The sequence below is a fragment of the Rhinoraja longicauda genome, chromosome 8 (assembly GCF_053455715.1).
Source record: "Rhinoraja longicauda isolate Sanriku21f chromosome 8, sRhiLon1.1, whole genome shotgun sequence".
In the NCBI taxonomy this organism is placed as follows: Eukaryota; Metazoa; Chordata; class Chondrichthyes; order Rajiformes; family Arhynchobatidae; genus Rhinoraja; species Rhinoraja longicauda.
The window spans coordinates 50,406,339-50,421,771 of record NC_135960.1 but is presented as its reverse complement, the minus strand read 5'-3'; the positions used below and the strand labels follow the sequence as shown (position 1 = coordinate 50,421,771).

The 15,433-nt window shown below is 42.6% G+C and overlaps 1 protein-coding gene across 4 annotated transcripts in view; it reads left to right on the top strand.

Annotated features, from left to right (window-relative positions):
* myo3b (myosin IIIB) overlaps nt 1–15,433 on the top strand; it is a 337,839-nt gene that overhangs the window by 14,170 nt on the left and 308,236 nt on the right. For 3 of the 4 annotated variants that reach the window (XM_078403918.1, XM_078403917.1, XM_078403920.1), the window contains exons 4-6: nt 7,734–7,838; nt 8,047–8,146; nt 9,058–9,134. In XM_078403918.1, the coding sequence (XP_078260044.1) occupies nt 7,734–7,838; nt 8,047–8,146; nt 9,058–9,134 (282 nt within the window). Of the gene's footprint in view, nt 1–7,733; nt 7,839–8,046; nt 8,147–8,585; nt 8,638–9,057; nt 9,135–15,433 lie in introns of those variants that run through there. The other variant, XM_078403919.1, reaches the window with a different exon arrangement.

Genomic DNA, 15,433 nt, shown 5'->3' with positions numbered 1-15,433 from the left:
TTATAATTTAATCCAATGTAATTTGAGGCTGCACTTCTCCAAAGCAACTATCCTTCCTGCGGTGAGATGTCCGATTGAGATCCCCCAACCTCACCTAGTTCCATCTGTCACCTACCAGCCCCTAACCTCACCCCCCACCTCTCCAAATCACAATATATTAGTTATCTTACCTTCTACCCTCTCCGTTCTGATGCAGGGTCTTGACCCAAAATGTCAACCATCCCTTTGCCTCCACAGATGCTGCTTGACCAGTTGAGGTTCTCCAGCAGTTTGTTTTTTGCTTAGATTTCTGCATCTGTGTCAACAGTCTTCAACTCACCTAGTTAAAGTTAGGGTCAACATCATTAATGTCTCATCATTTTGACATTTATTTGGCAGGCAACTTTTACAAGGTAGAATCAGTAATGCTGTGTCTTTAGAATATGTTATGTGATGTGAAGTTCCTTCACCATTTCTCTTGAGGATTGTTTATAGGATGGCATAAAACAAACTGCTGGAGCAACTTGGCATATTGTAGAGGGAATCTGTAGAGGGAAATAGAAAAAATACATTTCTGTTGGGGCCCTTCTTGATCACCCTAAAGAAAAGTCCAGACTCGAAATGTCGCCTGTGCATTTTTATCCATAGATGCTGTTTGTATTTTGTTCAGCGTTTTAGCATCTGTAGACGTTTGTGTCTCTATAAGATTGAATTCCTGGGTTTGGGTAGTGACGGGGAAGAATGAAATCAATAACATCATCAAGAAAAAATATTTTTACTATTTTTCCTGGTGAAAATGAGATGGGTAGAATTTGTTTTAAATGTTTATCAGAATCAGTTTTATAATAATTGTGAAAAGCACCATCTATTCTATTGTTTAGATTAGTTTAGAGCTACAGCGTGGAAACAGGTCCTTCGACTGACTGAGTCCATGCCGACAAATGATCACATGTCCACAAGTTCTATCCTACACACTAGAGCCAATTAACATACAAACCTGCATGTCTTTGAAACATGGGAGGAAACTGGAGTACCCGGAGAAAATCCATGCAGTCACAGGGAGAACGTACAAACTCCATACAGACGTCATCCTCTCCTCAAGGACCGTAACACCGCCTTCAGGTCTAGTGATAGAGCTCTATACAGTGCTGCTAGAACCAACCTGAAGAGAGGCATCAAGGATGCCAAAGCGTCCTACAAGAGGAAGATTGAGGACCACTTTTCCAACAATGACCCACGGCGGGTATGGCAAGGCATCCAGCACATCACCAACTACAAGACCAGCAACCGCACGACTGCCGACGGCGACGCCTCGCTGGCTGAGGAACTTAACTGTTTCTTTGCTCGTTTCGAGGTGAAAGCTACAGTGGCAGACATTACACCCTCTCCAGCACCTGACAGCAACACCTTCACTGTGCAGGAGTATGATGTTAAGCGCGTGCTCAGAGCAGTGAATCCCAGGAAAGCTGCAGGCCCCGATGGTGTGACGGGCAGAGTGCTGAGGGAATGTGCAGACCAATTACCTGAGGTCTTCACAAAAATCTTCAACCTGTCCCTTTTAAAATCCACCATCCCTCCCTGCCTGAAGTCCGCCATAATCATCCCACTGCCGAAAAAGTCTGTCATCAGCGGTCTTAACGACTACCGTCCGGTAGCACTCACACCGGTCATCACAAAGTGCTTCGAGAGACTGGTCCTGCAGCACATCAAAGCCAGCCTCCCACCCACCTTCGACCCACACCAGTTTGCCTACAGAGCAAATAGGTCTACAGGGGATGCCATCGACACTGCTCTTCACACTGCACTGACCCACCTTGAACACCAGGGGAGCTATGTGAGGATGCTCTTCCTCGACTTCAGCTCTGCCTTTAACACGGTCATCCCGAGCAGACTGGTCACCAAACTTTCCGACCTTGGATTTTCCCAAACCATCTGCCAATGGATCAAGGACTTCCTGACCAACCGCCCCCAGACAGTCAAAATAGGCCCTCACCTCTCCTCCACCATTACACTGAGCACCGGCTCACCACAGGGCTGTGTGTTGAGCCCCATCCTTTACTCCCTCTACACTCATGACTGCGCCCCCACCCATCCCACCAACACCATCATCAAGTTCGCGGATGACACGACTGTGGTTGGACTCATCTCAGAAGGAGATGAGACAGCCTATAGGGATGAAATCCAAAGGCTGGCAGCATGGTGTTCAGTGAACAATCTGGTCCTGAACTCCTCCAAAACAAAGGAACTTATAATTGACTTTAGAAAAACCAGTGGAGATTACGACCCACTCTACATCAATGGGGTCTGTGTGGAAAGGGTACCAGTTTTCAGGTTCCTGGGTACGCACATCGCAGAGGATCTCACCTGGTCTACCAACACCATCACCACAGTAAAGAAGGCACAGCAGAGACTCCACTTCCTGAGGATCCTCAGGAAAACCAACCTGCAGGAGAAGCTCATGTTGTCCTTCTATCGCTGCTCCATCGAGAGTGTGCTGGCATACTGTATAACCACATGGTATGCCAGCTGCTCAGAAAAGGACAGGAAGGCCCTTCAGAGGGTCATCACGACGGCCCAGAAAATCATCGGCTGCTCACTGCCCTCCCTGGAGCACCTGTTCAGCCTACGCTGCCTCAGTAGAGCAGGCAAAATAATAAAAGATCCATCCCACCCCGGCCACCGTCTGTTTGTTCATCTGCCCTCTAGTCGACGTTTCAGGTCGATCAAATCCCGAACAAACAGACTTAAGAACAGTTTTTACCCCAGGGCCATACGAGAACTGAACACTACCTTGCACTAGGCAACACCGTTAAAAAATCGGTCATATAATTGTATTTAATTGTATTTATGTATTTATTTGTTTTTGCATTTATTGCATATATGTTTGTACGCACCGTCAGGATTGGCTATTTTTTAATTTCGTTGTACTCGTTGCAATGACAATAAATGAATATTATTATTATTATTATTATCCATAGTCAGGATCAAACCGGGTCACTGGCATTGTGAGGCAGCAACTGTGTGCCAAGTGCCGCCTGTAAATGTCCTAATTGATGTACTTATATATGCATGCAAGTTTTGTACATCGTAGCTATTTAAATAGAAGTATTAAAAATATTGTGCTGCATTTAGCTTTACAATTATTACACAAAAAGCAATCACACTGACTGACTGAGATACCACTTCTAATTGAAGTCATTTACAGAAAATTAATGTACTTGAATTTCTTGGATGTTGGTCTGTTTGTGAACATTAATGGTGCAAAATTATTTCTGTGCAAATCTGATCCTTTGGCACAATATGCAAGGACTTTTGAGTATGCCTATTGTCTGGTTTATGCAAGTAGCACTGATGACATGAAAGATTGAAAGGGCAATAATCTCTGTCCATCATTCATGAAATTGGTCTGCTTCAGGAAATTTAGCTTGGCTGAACGGATACTACTTGGGAAGAATAACAAAATTAAACCATTGATCTTCTCACTATACTTCTTGTGAAATGAATTAATTTGAATGTCAAACAAAATTATGTTGATAGTGATATTTTATGAATGAAATTATGAACATTTTTTACTACTAAAGCATAGAATAGAGAAGAAATATTTGGACTAATTTCTCTGCCAGGTTTTCAAATAATATGTGAAAAATAACACTGAGGGAAAATTGGTGCCCATGTATTGCTTTTGAATATCACCTTACCTAATAAGTTCAGTGGTTGTGATGTTTGACACATTCGCCCTTGAAGAGAACACAGGAATTTAAATTTTATGAGTGTAAATGGGCTAACTTTACATCAAGTAAAATCAGTACAGTAATGAGAATTTATGTTGACTAAAGATAGAATCGGTTTGAGTGTGGAAGAGAATTAGCAAGGGAAAGAAGTTGTTGGTGTAGGACCCCTAGTGATTACTGCACTGGAGAACAGGTCATTAATCAAGGAATAATAGAGACTAACAAGAAAGCTGATGCAATAATAGCGGGTAGATTAAAAAATTATATTTTGGGCAATTCAAAAGTAGTCTTCAGGATAATTGTACGGTGCATTCAAGACAGTTTCTTCGAACAAGATGTTGTGGACTCGGGCACAAACTGTTTTAGATTGGCCACATGTAACAATGTGAGATTAAGAGAAGATCTTTTGGTGATCATAACATGATAAAAATTTCACTCAGTTTGAGAGTGAGAAACTTTATCTGTAATTAGTGTCCTAAGTAAAATTATAAAAATATGAATTGGTAGTGGTTGTATTGGTAGTGGGGAAATATATCAGAAGGAAAGATGGCAGATAAGCATTTTAGTTTAGTTTAGTTTAGAGATACAGCACATTAAAAAAACAAAGCAAGTGCTCTCCGACCAGCGATCCCTCTACACTAGCACTATCCTAGTAACAATTTTCAATTTTTACTACAGCCAAATTAACCAACTAACCTGTACATCTTTGGAGTGTGGGAGGAAACTGGAGCACCCGGGGGAAATACCCGCGGTCACGGGGAGAAAGTACAAATTCCATTCAGGCAGCACCCATAGTCAGGATCGAACCGGGGCTCTGGCACTGTAAGGTAGTAACCCTACCGCTGCACCACCGTGCTGCTCCAAATTTTGCAGAAATTTTGAGGAGATCTTTTGTAATTCTCAACAAAGATACATTCCATTGAGAAATAAAGAGAAGGATGACCCATCTGTGCCTGACTAAGGAAGTTAAACAAGGTATTTATTTGAAATAAAAAGGCATATAATGTTACAACGATCAGCATGGATGGCTCGATTGTAACATGTATTGTCTTTCTGCTGACTGGTTAGCATGCAACTAAAGCCTTTCTCTGTATCTTGGTACATGTGACAATAAGCTGAACTCAAACTCAAACCAGCAAAGGATTCCTGAATAAAAATGATAGGGGAGCCAATGCCCTTATAAATGGGCAGCACAGTAGTACGGCTGGTAGAGCCGCTGCCTCACAGTGCCGGAGACCGGGGTTCAATCCTGACCTCTGGTGCTGCTTGTGCGGAGTTTGCACGTTCTCCCTATAACCGCGTGGGTTTCCTCTGGGTGCTCCAGTTTCCTCCAACATCTCAAAAAGTACAGGTTTGTCGGTAAGTGGGCCTCTAAATTGCCCTAGTGTGTATTGAGTGGATGAGAAAGTGGGATAACTAATGTGATGGGTGATTGATGGTTGGCGTGGATTTGGTAGGCCGAAGGGCCTATTTCCATGCTATCTCTAAACTCTATAGCATGGTGAGTTTCTGCCAAGATTCTGTCCTGCCGTTCAGGGGTTGCTGCAGTTGAATTTCTGTTCATTGGTGACATTGAGGATCTTGAAGTAATGCCTTTGAATATCAAGAATATTTGACTCTCTCTCTAGTTAGAAATGTATTGTCTGGCACTTCTGTGGTAATAATGCTTGTTGCCACTTATCAGCCCATATTTGAATTATGTCCCTGCCTTGTTGCATGGATTGCTTCATTCGCTGAGCAGTTGTGAATGGATTTGGTCACCTAGTTTAGAGATGCAGCATGGAAACAGGCCACTCGACCACTGAGTCCATGTCGACTTTTGATCACCCATTCACACTAGTTCTATGTTGTCCTACTTTCCCACTGCCTACACACTAGGGGCAATTTACAGTGGCCAATTAACCTGCAACTCCACACTTCTTTGGGAGTGGGAGACCGGAGCCCTTGGGGGGAACCCATGCAGTCACAGGGACTCCACACAGACAGCATTCGAGGTCAGGATTGAACCTCGGGCACTGCCAGGCAGGCAGCTGTACCAGCCGCACAGCTGTGCCGAGCATTGTTCGATCATCAGCCATCGCCAGAGAGCAGCAACACCTGCTCCAGGTGTCGGCTGGCTGCCAGGATCTTATGGCCATTCTCTTGGATGTGATGGATGCTTCCATTCTCCCCCTCTCTTTGTATTTGCAGCCCCCCCCCCCCCTCCCATGCCTGAGGTTTACTTTGTAAAAAGCTCAACAGTGATCGCTGGGGTGAGATACCAATTGAGCAGAGTCGGAGACAGCAGCTACTATTCGGGTCACATGTGGTGATGGCGAACAGAAGCACTCCCTCAACACAAGAAGGAGGTGCTGCCGGTTCCCAGTAATTGGTGCCCATATATTGTTTCTGAATATCATGTTACCTCATATCTTCATTGATTGTCATGTTTAACGCTTTTGCCCTTAAAGAGAACACAGGAATTTAAATTTCATGTGTAAATGGGTTAACTTTGCACCAAGTAAAATCAGTACAGTAATGAGATATTATTGGCTAAAGATAGAATCGGTTTGAATGGACAAGAGAATTAGCAAGGGAAATAAGTTGTTGGTGTAGGACTCCTAGCTCCCACTCACCATGCCATACAGTTTGCTGCTGTGAGCCCATATGTCAATGTTGAATGGCAAACCAGTTGTTTTCAGCACAGCCACACTGTCAGTGATGCATATCTTTCTGTACAATACAATCATGGGTTCTTGTTGCTTTGTCTCCATTGGTTCTCTCCTTCTTGAGAATGCATCCGACATAACACATTTGCTCTGTGATAGTTATAGTTTAGTTTATTGTCACTTGTACTGAGGTACAGTGAAAAGCTTCTGTTACATATTAAGCAGTCAGCAGAAAGACAATACATGATTACAATTGAGCCATTCACAGTGTACAGAACATGACAAGGGAATGATGTTTTGTGCAAAATAAAGCCAGTAAAGTGATCAAAGATAGTCCGAAGGTCTCCAATTAAGTTGATAGTAGTTCAGGACTGCTCTCTAGTTGTTGTAAGATGGTTCAATTGCCTAATAACAGCTGGGAAGAAACTGTCCTTGAATCTGGAGGTGTGGGTTTTCAGACTTCTATACCTTTTGCCCGATTGGAGAGGGGAGAAGAAGGCGTGGCCAGGGTGCGACCTGTCCTTGATTATGCTAGTGGCCTTGCCAAGATATAAATGGAGTCGATAGAAGGGAGGTTGGTTTGTGTGATGTCTGGCCTGCGTCCATAATTCTCTGCAATAACGCAGAGGTAGTCCGCAGAAGGGTTCCGACCCGAAACGTCACCTATTTTCCGGAGATGCTGTCTGACCCGCTGAGTTACCCCAGCACTTTGTGTCTATCTTCGGTATAAACCAGCATCTGCAGTTCTTTCCTACTCTTCAAGTCATAAGGTTTTGAGTCCAGACATTTAACACAAAAATATAGGCTGACCCCTCAGTGCAGTAGTGAGGGAATGCTGCTGTTTTGTAGATGCCAACTTTGGGATAAGATATCAAATTGGGCCTATTTTTATGTTAGGTGGACGTTAAAGATTCTAAGGCACTATTTAAAAAAAGAGCAGAGAACTAACCCTCGGTTTTCTGGCCAACATTAATGAATCAGTCAACATTACCTGATACCCAAATCATTTTTTTTATCATGCTGTTTGTGAGAATGCGCTGTGTGCAAATGAACTGTTGAATATCCTGAATCTCACCAAGGATTAAATATCAGAAGTACTTGTAATTAAGGATGTCCTCCAAAGGGAGGTCAAAGGTTCTTTATAACTAAAGGTTATTTTATTCCTTTCATGGAAATATGGAGTGAAAATTTGGAAATAGTGTCGTACAGTATGCAAACAGGCCCTTCAGCACAAATTGCCCATGCCGATCGCAATGCCTCATCCACACTTGTCCACCAGCCTTTGTTTGGCTCATATCCCTGTAAACCTTTCCTACCCAGGTACTGGTCCAAATGACATTTAAATGAAATCTATTTTCTCACATTTCTTTCACAGCTGTGCAATGGAGGTTCTGTCACTGAGCTTGTCACTAACCAGCTCAAGCATGACCAATGCATGGATGAAGCACTAATCTCATTCATTTTATATGGAGCACTTTTGGTAAGAAATAAGTGACAGAGACTATCTGTTCTCAATTTTTGTATACATTCTGATAGCATAATATTTAAGATAATGATTGTGACTGGAGTATATTGCTAGTGCAGTGCATTACCAAGCATTTCATTAATGCCTATGCAGATTGGCTTAAAGTTACTTAAAGGATAATTATTTTGTCTACATCCATTTGATCTATTTGTATTTTCTGCAGGGCCTTCAGCATTTACACAACAACAGGATTATACATCGCGATGTCAAGGGCAACAACATACTCTTGACAATAGAAGGAGGAATCAAGCTGGTTGACTTTGGTAATTTCTATTTCCCATTTATTTTCTCTGAAGTTTGCAGTTTAGCCAAAGGCTGCAATTTATTGATGCCGTAGACGGAGCGAGCTTTACTGTGACGCCACAGGCAAAGTATATTTTGCTTTTTGTGTCAGAGGATTAAATTTAACAGATGGACTACCCAAGGAACTGTTAGCTGTCGCCTGTCAGCTCAAAGATTTTGGAAAAACTGGTCGTTCTTAAAATGATGAACAAATCAATCTCGTAGAATGGGGCTAAATGTATTTCATTTATTTGACAGTATTAGAAAGCTTCCTTGTACAATTAGATCAAATTATTTCATATTGACTTTTGTTATTTTACAGTGTGGTACAATTTTTCTTTGCTTCTCAAAGGAATGCTGGTTCTCTGTTAAATGACTTCATAGCCCAAAGCAATACTAGTCCCTCTGCACGAAAGGGAAATGGACTTGGCACCAAATATAACTGCTCCATTTAATTGCTGATTTCCTGAAGGTAAATTATTAAGACTGGGAAAATATAGATCAAAAATGCCTTGGAGAATTGCTGGTAACTGCTCTTACTAATTTAAGGTAATAGATACCAAAGCTGTTCACCTCTACATGTCCTGTTGTGAGTCTGAGATTTCTCCATGACAACCAGCATCATTGCAGCTCTATGTTCAGCTTGTGTGGTATGCTGGTCTGTGCCAGTCTCTTTTGTTTATCCTGGTGAAATACTTGGCTATCATGAGATTTATCGAAACCTACTGAAATCCTCAAATGCAGGGAGAGGTTTAAATATATGCCAATCATGGGATTGCAAACCAACAACAAACATTTGAAAGATGCATTTCGGCCACACTACTACAGATTTGATTTGCTACATTTTGGTTATTTTTGTGCAAAATATTCATTTTTCACTTTTGTTAAATAGGTGTTTCAGCTAAGCTTACAAATGCAAGATTACGTCGAAACACGTCTGTGGGTACTCCTTTTTGGATGGCGCCCGAGGTGGGTTGGATTTTAACTGTTATAATGTTTAGCTGTATTTATCTATTTCTGAATTTTGTGGGATGTATCTTGGGATAGCTTTGCAGTTGTACCACCCAGTCCTGATTAACACTTGCATTGTCAATAAGCGAGTTTGGTATTCCGACTGAGCATGCGCAGGTCATAGGTCGTAGGGGCAAAGAATTGTCGCTAGCTCCTCTGCTCCATGTAAACAAATCTTCGTTTCATCCGTTTTTTCCAGTTTTACTCCGTATGGGTAAGAAAATACTGTTTTCAAAACTGTTAATTTGGTATATATATGGTTAATTAGTAAAAACTACGATGATTTTTTTTTGCTTTATACGGCGAGTTCCCCTCGACTCTCCCCGACTCTTTAACTTGTCTCGGACCCGTGGAACCACGGCGGTGGGGACTGGAGTCAGAAGCTGCCGGCGAAGGTTCACCGGAGAGCGGATCGCCACGGACCCAGAGCCGGGACAAGGCAAGAGAACAACAAACTCAAGGAAACTTCCCTCCTCGCCGCCGCCACCACTCACCCCGGGGATGCGGGGCTTCTGAACAACAACTACAACACTTTTGTTTTTTTTATTTTGCTGCGCTAGAGGGAGACGGGGCCGGGGAAGAGAGTGGAGGAGCGGCGCAGATCTCGCTGGCGCTGGGGGAGAGAAAGAGGGGATAGAGAGGGGGGAGAAAGAGAAGGGGGGAGAGAGTCAGGGTAGAGGGAGCTGCAGGTGAGAGCGGGAGCACGAGGAGGGAGAGGGTATCAAAGGATCTGGTGAAGGAGCGTCGCCACTTGCCCCCTCTCCCCTCTCCCCCCTCCCCCCTCCCCCCTCCGCCAGCGTGATCTGCGACGCTCCTCCACACTCTTCCCCAGCACCATCTACCTCTAACTGAGCGAAATAAGAACAAACACAAGTGTTGTAGTTGTTGTTGAGAAGCCCCGCATCCCCAGGGTGAGCGGTGGCGGCGGTGAGGAGGGAAGTTTCCTTGAGTTTCTTGTCTGTGAAGGGGCGCTGCCCGTGAACGTTCGGCAGCTTCTGCCTCCATTTCCTGTCGTCGCCGCGGTTCCATGGCTCCGGGACAAGTTAAAGAGTCAGAGAGAGTTGAGGGGAACTCATCGTATAAAGCAAAAAAAGCTACATAATCATCGTAGTTTTTTACTAATTAACCATATATACACCAAATTAACAGTTTTGAAAACAGTATTTTCTTACCTAGACGGAAAAAACGATGAAACAGAGATTTGTTTGCATGGAGCAGAGGAGCTGGCAACAATTCTCTGCCCCTATGACTTGCGCATGCTCAGTAGGAATACCGAACTCGTTTACTGAAGAGTGCTATCCGTTCCAGCATGGCTTTTCTTCACCTGATACTGTCATTTCAGTGTTGTTTCATGCTGTGGTCATATGGGCATTTAATTTGTGAAAGTGTGAACAACATGACAGCAATAAACAGGGGATAAAAATACTCTGTCCTTATTTCTCGCCTGGAACAAATGGAGGATGAAAAGCTTAATTGAATCTGTGCTGCGACATTAACTACGCAATGTGTTACTTTTGAACCTGACACATTTTTGAACCTACGTGAAACAAAAATAACATCAAGAAAAGATGAAGCAACAGATTCTTCTGACGTCTTTGCTGAGTCTGTATGGAGCCATAGAGATCAGCGTCATTCAGTGGTGATCTCAGAGCTGAGTTTGTTTGGAGAGGAGAGGAGAGGTGAATTGTCTATTGTTGCAGTTCAAAGGACAGAAAAATCCCCAAAACATTATGCTGGCAGCTTCCAGCCATGATGGCGGTTCGATAGTTAAATTACCAGACCAATAATCTGGATTATCAATGCAGAGATTGCATTTTAAATGCACCACGGCGGCTGTGGAATTTAAATTTGGTTCATTCCCTGGAATTTAAAAAAAAACTTTGGACCATTGATGCAATTTCAATGGTTCAATGTGTTTTTTTGTCACGTGTACCAGATACAACAAAATACATTTTTTGCATACAGTACAGCAAGACTATTCTTCATTAGTACGGATGCCAAAGGTTATGGGGAGAAGGCAGGAGAATGGGGTTAGGAGGGAGAGGCAGATGGGTTGAACCGGTACTTTGTATCTGGCTTCACTAAGGAAGACACAAACAATCTCCCAGATGTTCTAGTGGCCAGAGATCCTAGGGTGACCGAGGAACTGAAGGAGATTCACATTAGGTAGGAAATGGTGTTGGGTAGACTGATGGGACTGAAGGCTGATAAATCCCCAGGGCCTGATGGTCTGCATCCCAGTGTACTTAATGAGGTGGCTCTAGCAATTGAGGACGCATTGGTGATCATTTTCCAATGTTCTATAGATTCAGGATCAGTTCCTCTGGATTGGAGGGTAGCTAATGTTATCCCACTTTTTAAGAAAGGAGGGAGAGAGAAAACTGGAAATTATAGACCAGTTAGTCTGACATCAGTGGTGGGGAAGATGCTGGAATCAATGATAAAAAACGAAATTACGGAGCATTTGGATAGCAGTAACAGGATCGTTCCGAGTCAGCATGGATTTACGAAGGGGAAATCGTGCTTGACTAATCTTCTGGAATTTTTTGAAGATGTAACAAGGAAAATTGACAAGGGAGAGACTGTGGATGTGGTGTACCTCGACTTTCAGAAAGCCTTTGACAAGGTCCCACATAGGAGATTAGTGGGCAAAATTAGAGCACATGGTATTGGGGGTAGGGTACTGACATGGATAGAAAATTGGTTGGCAGACAGAAAGCAAAGATTGGGGATAAATGGGTCCCTTTCAGAATGGCAGGCAGTGACTAGTGGGGTACCGCAAGGCTCGGTGCTGGGACCGCAGCTATTTACAATATACATTAATGACTTGGATGAAGGGATTAAAAGTACCATTAGCAAATTTGCAGATGATACAAAGCTGGGTGGTAATGTGAACTGTGAGGAAGATGCTATGAGGTTGCAGGGTGACTTGGACAGGTTGTGTGAGTGGGCGGATGCATGGCAGATGCAGTTTAATGTGGACGTGTGAGGTTATCCACTTGGTGGTAAGAATAGGAAGGCAGATTATTATCTGAATGGTGTCAAGTTAGGAAAAGGGGACGTACAGCGTACGTTTAATAGGTTAATTCCCGGAATGGCGGGACTGTCCTATGTTGAAAGACTGGAGCGGCTAGGCTTGTATACACTAGAATTTAGAAGGATGAGAGGGGATCTTATCGAAACATATAAGATTATTAAGAGGTTGGGCACGTTAGAGGCAGGAAACATGTTCCCAATGTTGGGGGAGTCCAGAACCAGGGGCCACAGTTTAAGAGTTAGGCCATTTAGAACGGAGATGAGGAAAAACCTTTTCAGTCAGAGAGTTGTAAATCTGTGGAATTCTCTGCCTCAGAAGGCAGTGGAGGCCAATTCTCTGAATGCATTCAAGAGAGAGCTTGATAGAGCTCTTAAGGATAGCAGAGTCAGGGGGTATGGGGAGAAGGCAGGAACGGGGTACTGATTGAGAATGATCAGCCATGATCACATTGAATGGTGGTGCTGGCTCGAAGGGCCGAATGGCCTACTCCTGCATCTATTGTCTATTGTCTAGATCAGCCATGATTGAATGGCGGAGTAGACTTGATGGGCCGAATGGCCTAATTCTACTTCTATCACTTATGACCTTATGAATATCCCAGTACAGAACCACAATCACCACGGTCAGTACAGAATGCACAGAACAGCCCACTGAGTCCATATGCGAGAGGCATCCTATTGGCACCATTTTCCAGTCCTAGCCGCAGCTGTCCACAAAGCCTGTTGCAGCCGTCACCTCAATTCTGTTCATCCCGCGATCCGATGTCTTTCTCCACGCCTGACCCTTTTCAGCCCTTGTTCCCTTGCTGTTGGAGTTTCAGTTCTGAGAACAGTCAGGAAATTACTCAATAAAAAGAAGCCAGCAAGTTCTGGAGTTCAATATTCATGTGGGAATTCTGAACTTGGTGGGATTGACGCTAAAATAAGTCAGCACTTGCATGCAGACCGTCTAGGTATTTTGCAATGATTACTGGTGTCAAATCTTGACTTTTGGTCAATATATCTGTTCGCTTACTGACATTTCCCAAAATATTATCCTCATTTCCCCCAAATCTATTTGAAATGTCTGTGAAATTTTGACTTAAAGTTTTGCACCATTAACTCCATGCAATAATGTACAATTAAACGATAACTCAGCTGAACTAAATGCAATCAACGCATATTTTTTTGTAATTCTTTACCTTTCTTTAGGGACTGATGTCAACACAAGGTCAGGAGCTGAATCGTAGTTTAATTTAACTCGCATTGGATCTCTGTTTAAATTAATTCTGACTATTCAGAATTTTTTGCACATTAAGGCCATTATAATATTTTTGCAGTCAATTTTGATGCGAATAAAATTTATTTGTCAGAAGGCAGGAAAACAAAGCAAGCAGCTCCTCAGCTGTGAGAGCTGTAACAAAAATTTGTCCCACGTAATTTTGAATGAATAATTTTTGCTTGTTATAACTATATTGTAAATAAAATGAATCTGGGAGATACATTTTTAGGTTTGTAGGTTAATTGGCTTCGGTAAAATGCTAAAGTAACTCAGCAGGTCAGGCAGTATCTCTGGAGAAAAAGAATAGGTGATGTTTCGGGTCAGAATCCTTCTTCAGACTAAAAGTGGTGGGGGTGGGGAGGAAATAAATCGGATGTGGGAAAAGTCCAGAACATATCGGCAACAGGTGAATTCAGGAAGGGTGGAGCCCACAATGGCCCATTGTTGGTTGGGGAAGGTGTTATAACAAGAGGGACACAAAGATGCGAACAGTGGAACTGGTAGGATGACTTGGGAAGGGGGAGAGAGTGGATGAGAGGGAATTCAGGAGTTATGTGAAATTAGAGAAATCATCGTTCATGTTGCTGGGTTGTAAGGTGCCCAAGGGTTGTGAGGTGCTGTTCCTCCAATTTGCATGTGGACTCACTCTGATGGTGGAGGCCCAGGACAGAAATTTCAGTATGGGGAATGGGAAGGGGAATTAAAATGTTCTCCAGAGATGGTGCCTGATCCGCTGAGTTATTCCAGCATTTTGTTTCTATCCCCTTTCACTGATGCTCAATTCGAGCAAGGCCAGCATGTTACTGCAGGGAAGCACGTATGGGTATGATGCTGGCATTACGTTGCTATCACTGCTTGCAGATTTTGATCATCTGAATCAGGGCCCCAACTCAAACATCACCTATCCATGTTATCCAGAGATGCTGGCTGACCTGCTGAGTTACTCCAGCACTTTGTGCTTCACTGAAGATTCCAGCATCTGTAGTTCACTGTGTCTTCATCTGATATTTTATTGGTTTCTCGCATTTTATCTTTCCATTCTCCTTCTCATTATAGTCTCCCATCCCCACCCATCATTCACTCTATTTCTTTGCACATCATCATACCAAAAAATATAGCTTGCATGTACTTATCTCTTTTAGTTGGTAATAAAAACATGCTTTTGGTGGATATTATAAAATGCTAAATCACATGGCTATCTAAGCTGGAAGCTTGCAAATATTAATTTTAAGCAAATATGGTGCTTTCTCTTTAAAATAAAATAAGTGATGGGATATATAGTTGAGTTTAACATTTCAGAAACTGGATCTTTGAAAATACTGGCTTGTCATTGTTGATCTTGTACAGTGGAATTAATCACTGACGTTTTGAAAGGCTTCATATTAATAAGAACTGCAGGTTCTTCACTTGGCTACAATAATTTTAAATGTCGTCAGGGAAATCTGTTATGATCCTATTCATGTTCCATCAACAAAAAACTGGGAATGAACTTTGGAGAATTGAATGTAAAAAAAAAGCTGATGACAATAATCATGGATTTGATTCCCAGGAAAGAAACCATGGTTGGTTTATATGAATGTGAATGCAAAATATGAATGAATGCAAAAACATGAGGTGTATATATGATGTAAATATTATTAAGATGTAAATATGATCTAAAAATTGACAGGAATAAATATCATTAATGAAGGTACAGTAGTTGCACTTTAAGGTTTCTTGAAGTATAATTCTGTGATATTAAGAAATATTATAGCTTATGTCAGTAATTATTATATGCTGCAAGAACTTGTGTGTTTGACAAAGACGTGCAGGTTTGTAGGTTAATTGGCTGGGTAAATGTAAAAATTGTCCCTAGTGGGTGTAGGATAGTGTAAATGTACGGGGATCACTGGGTGGCACGGACTTGGTGGGCCGAAAAGGCCTGTTTCCGGCTGTATGTATATGATATATGATAAAATAA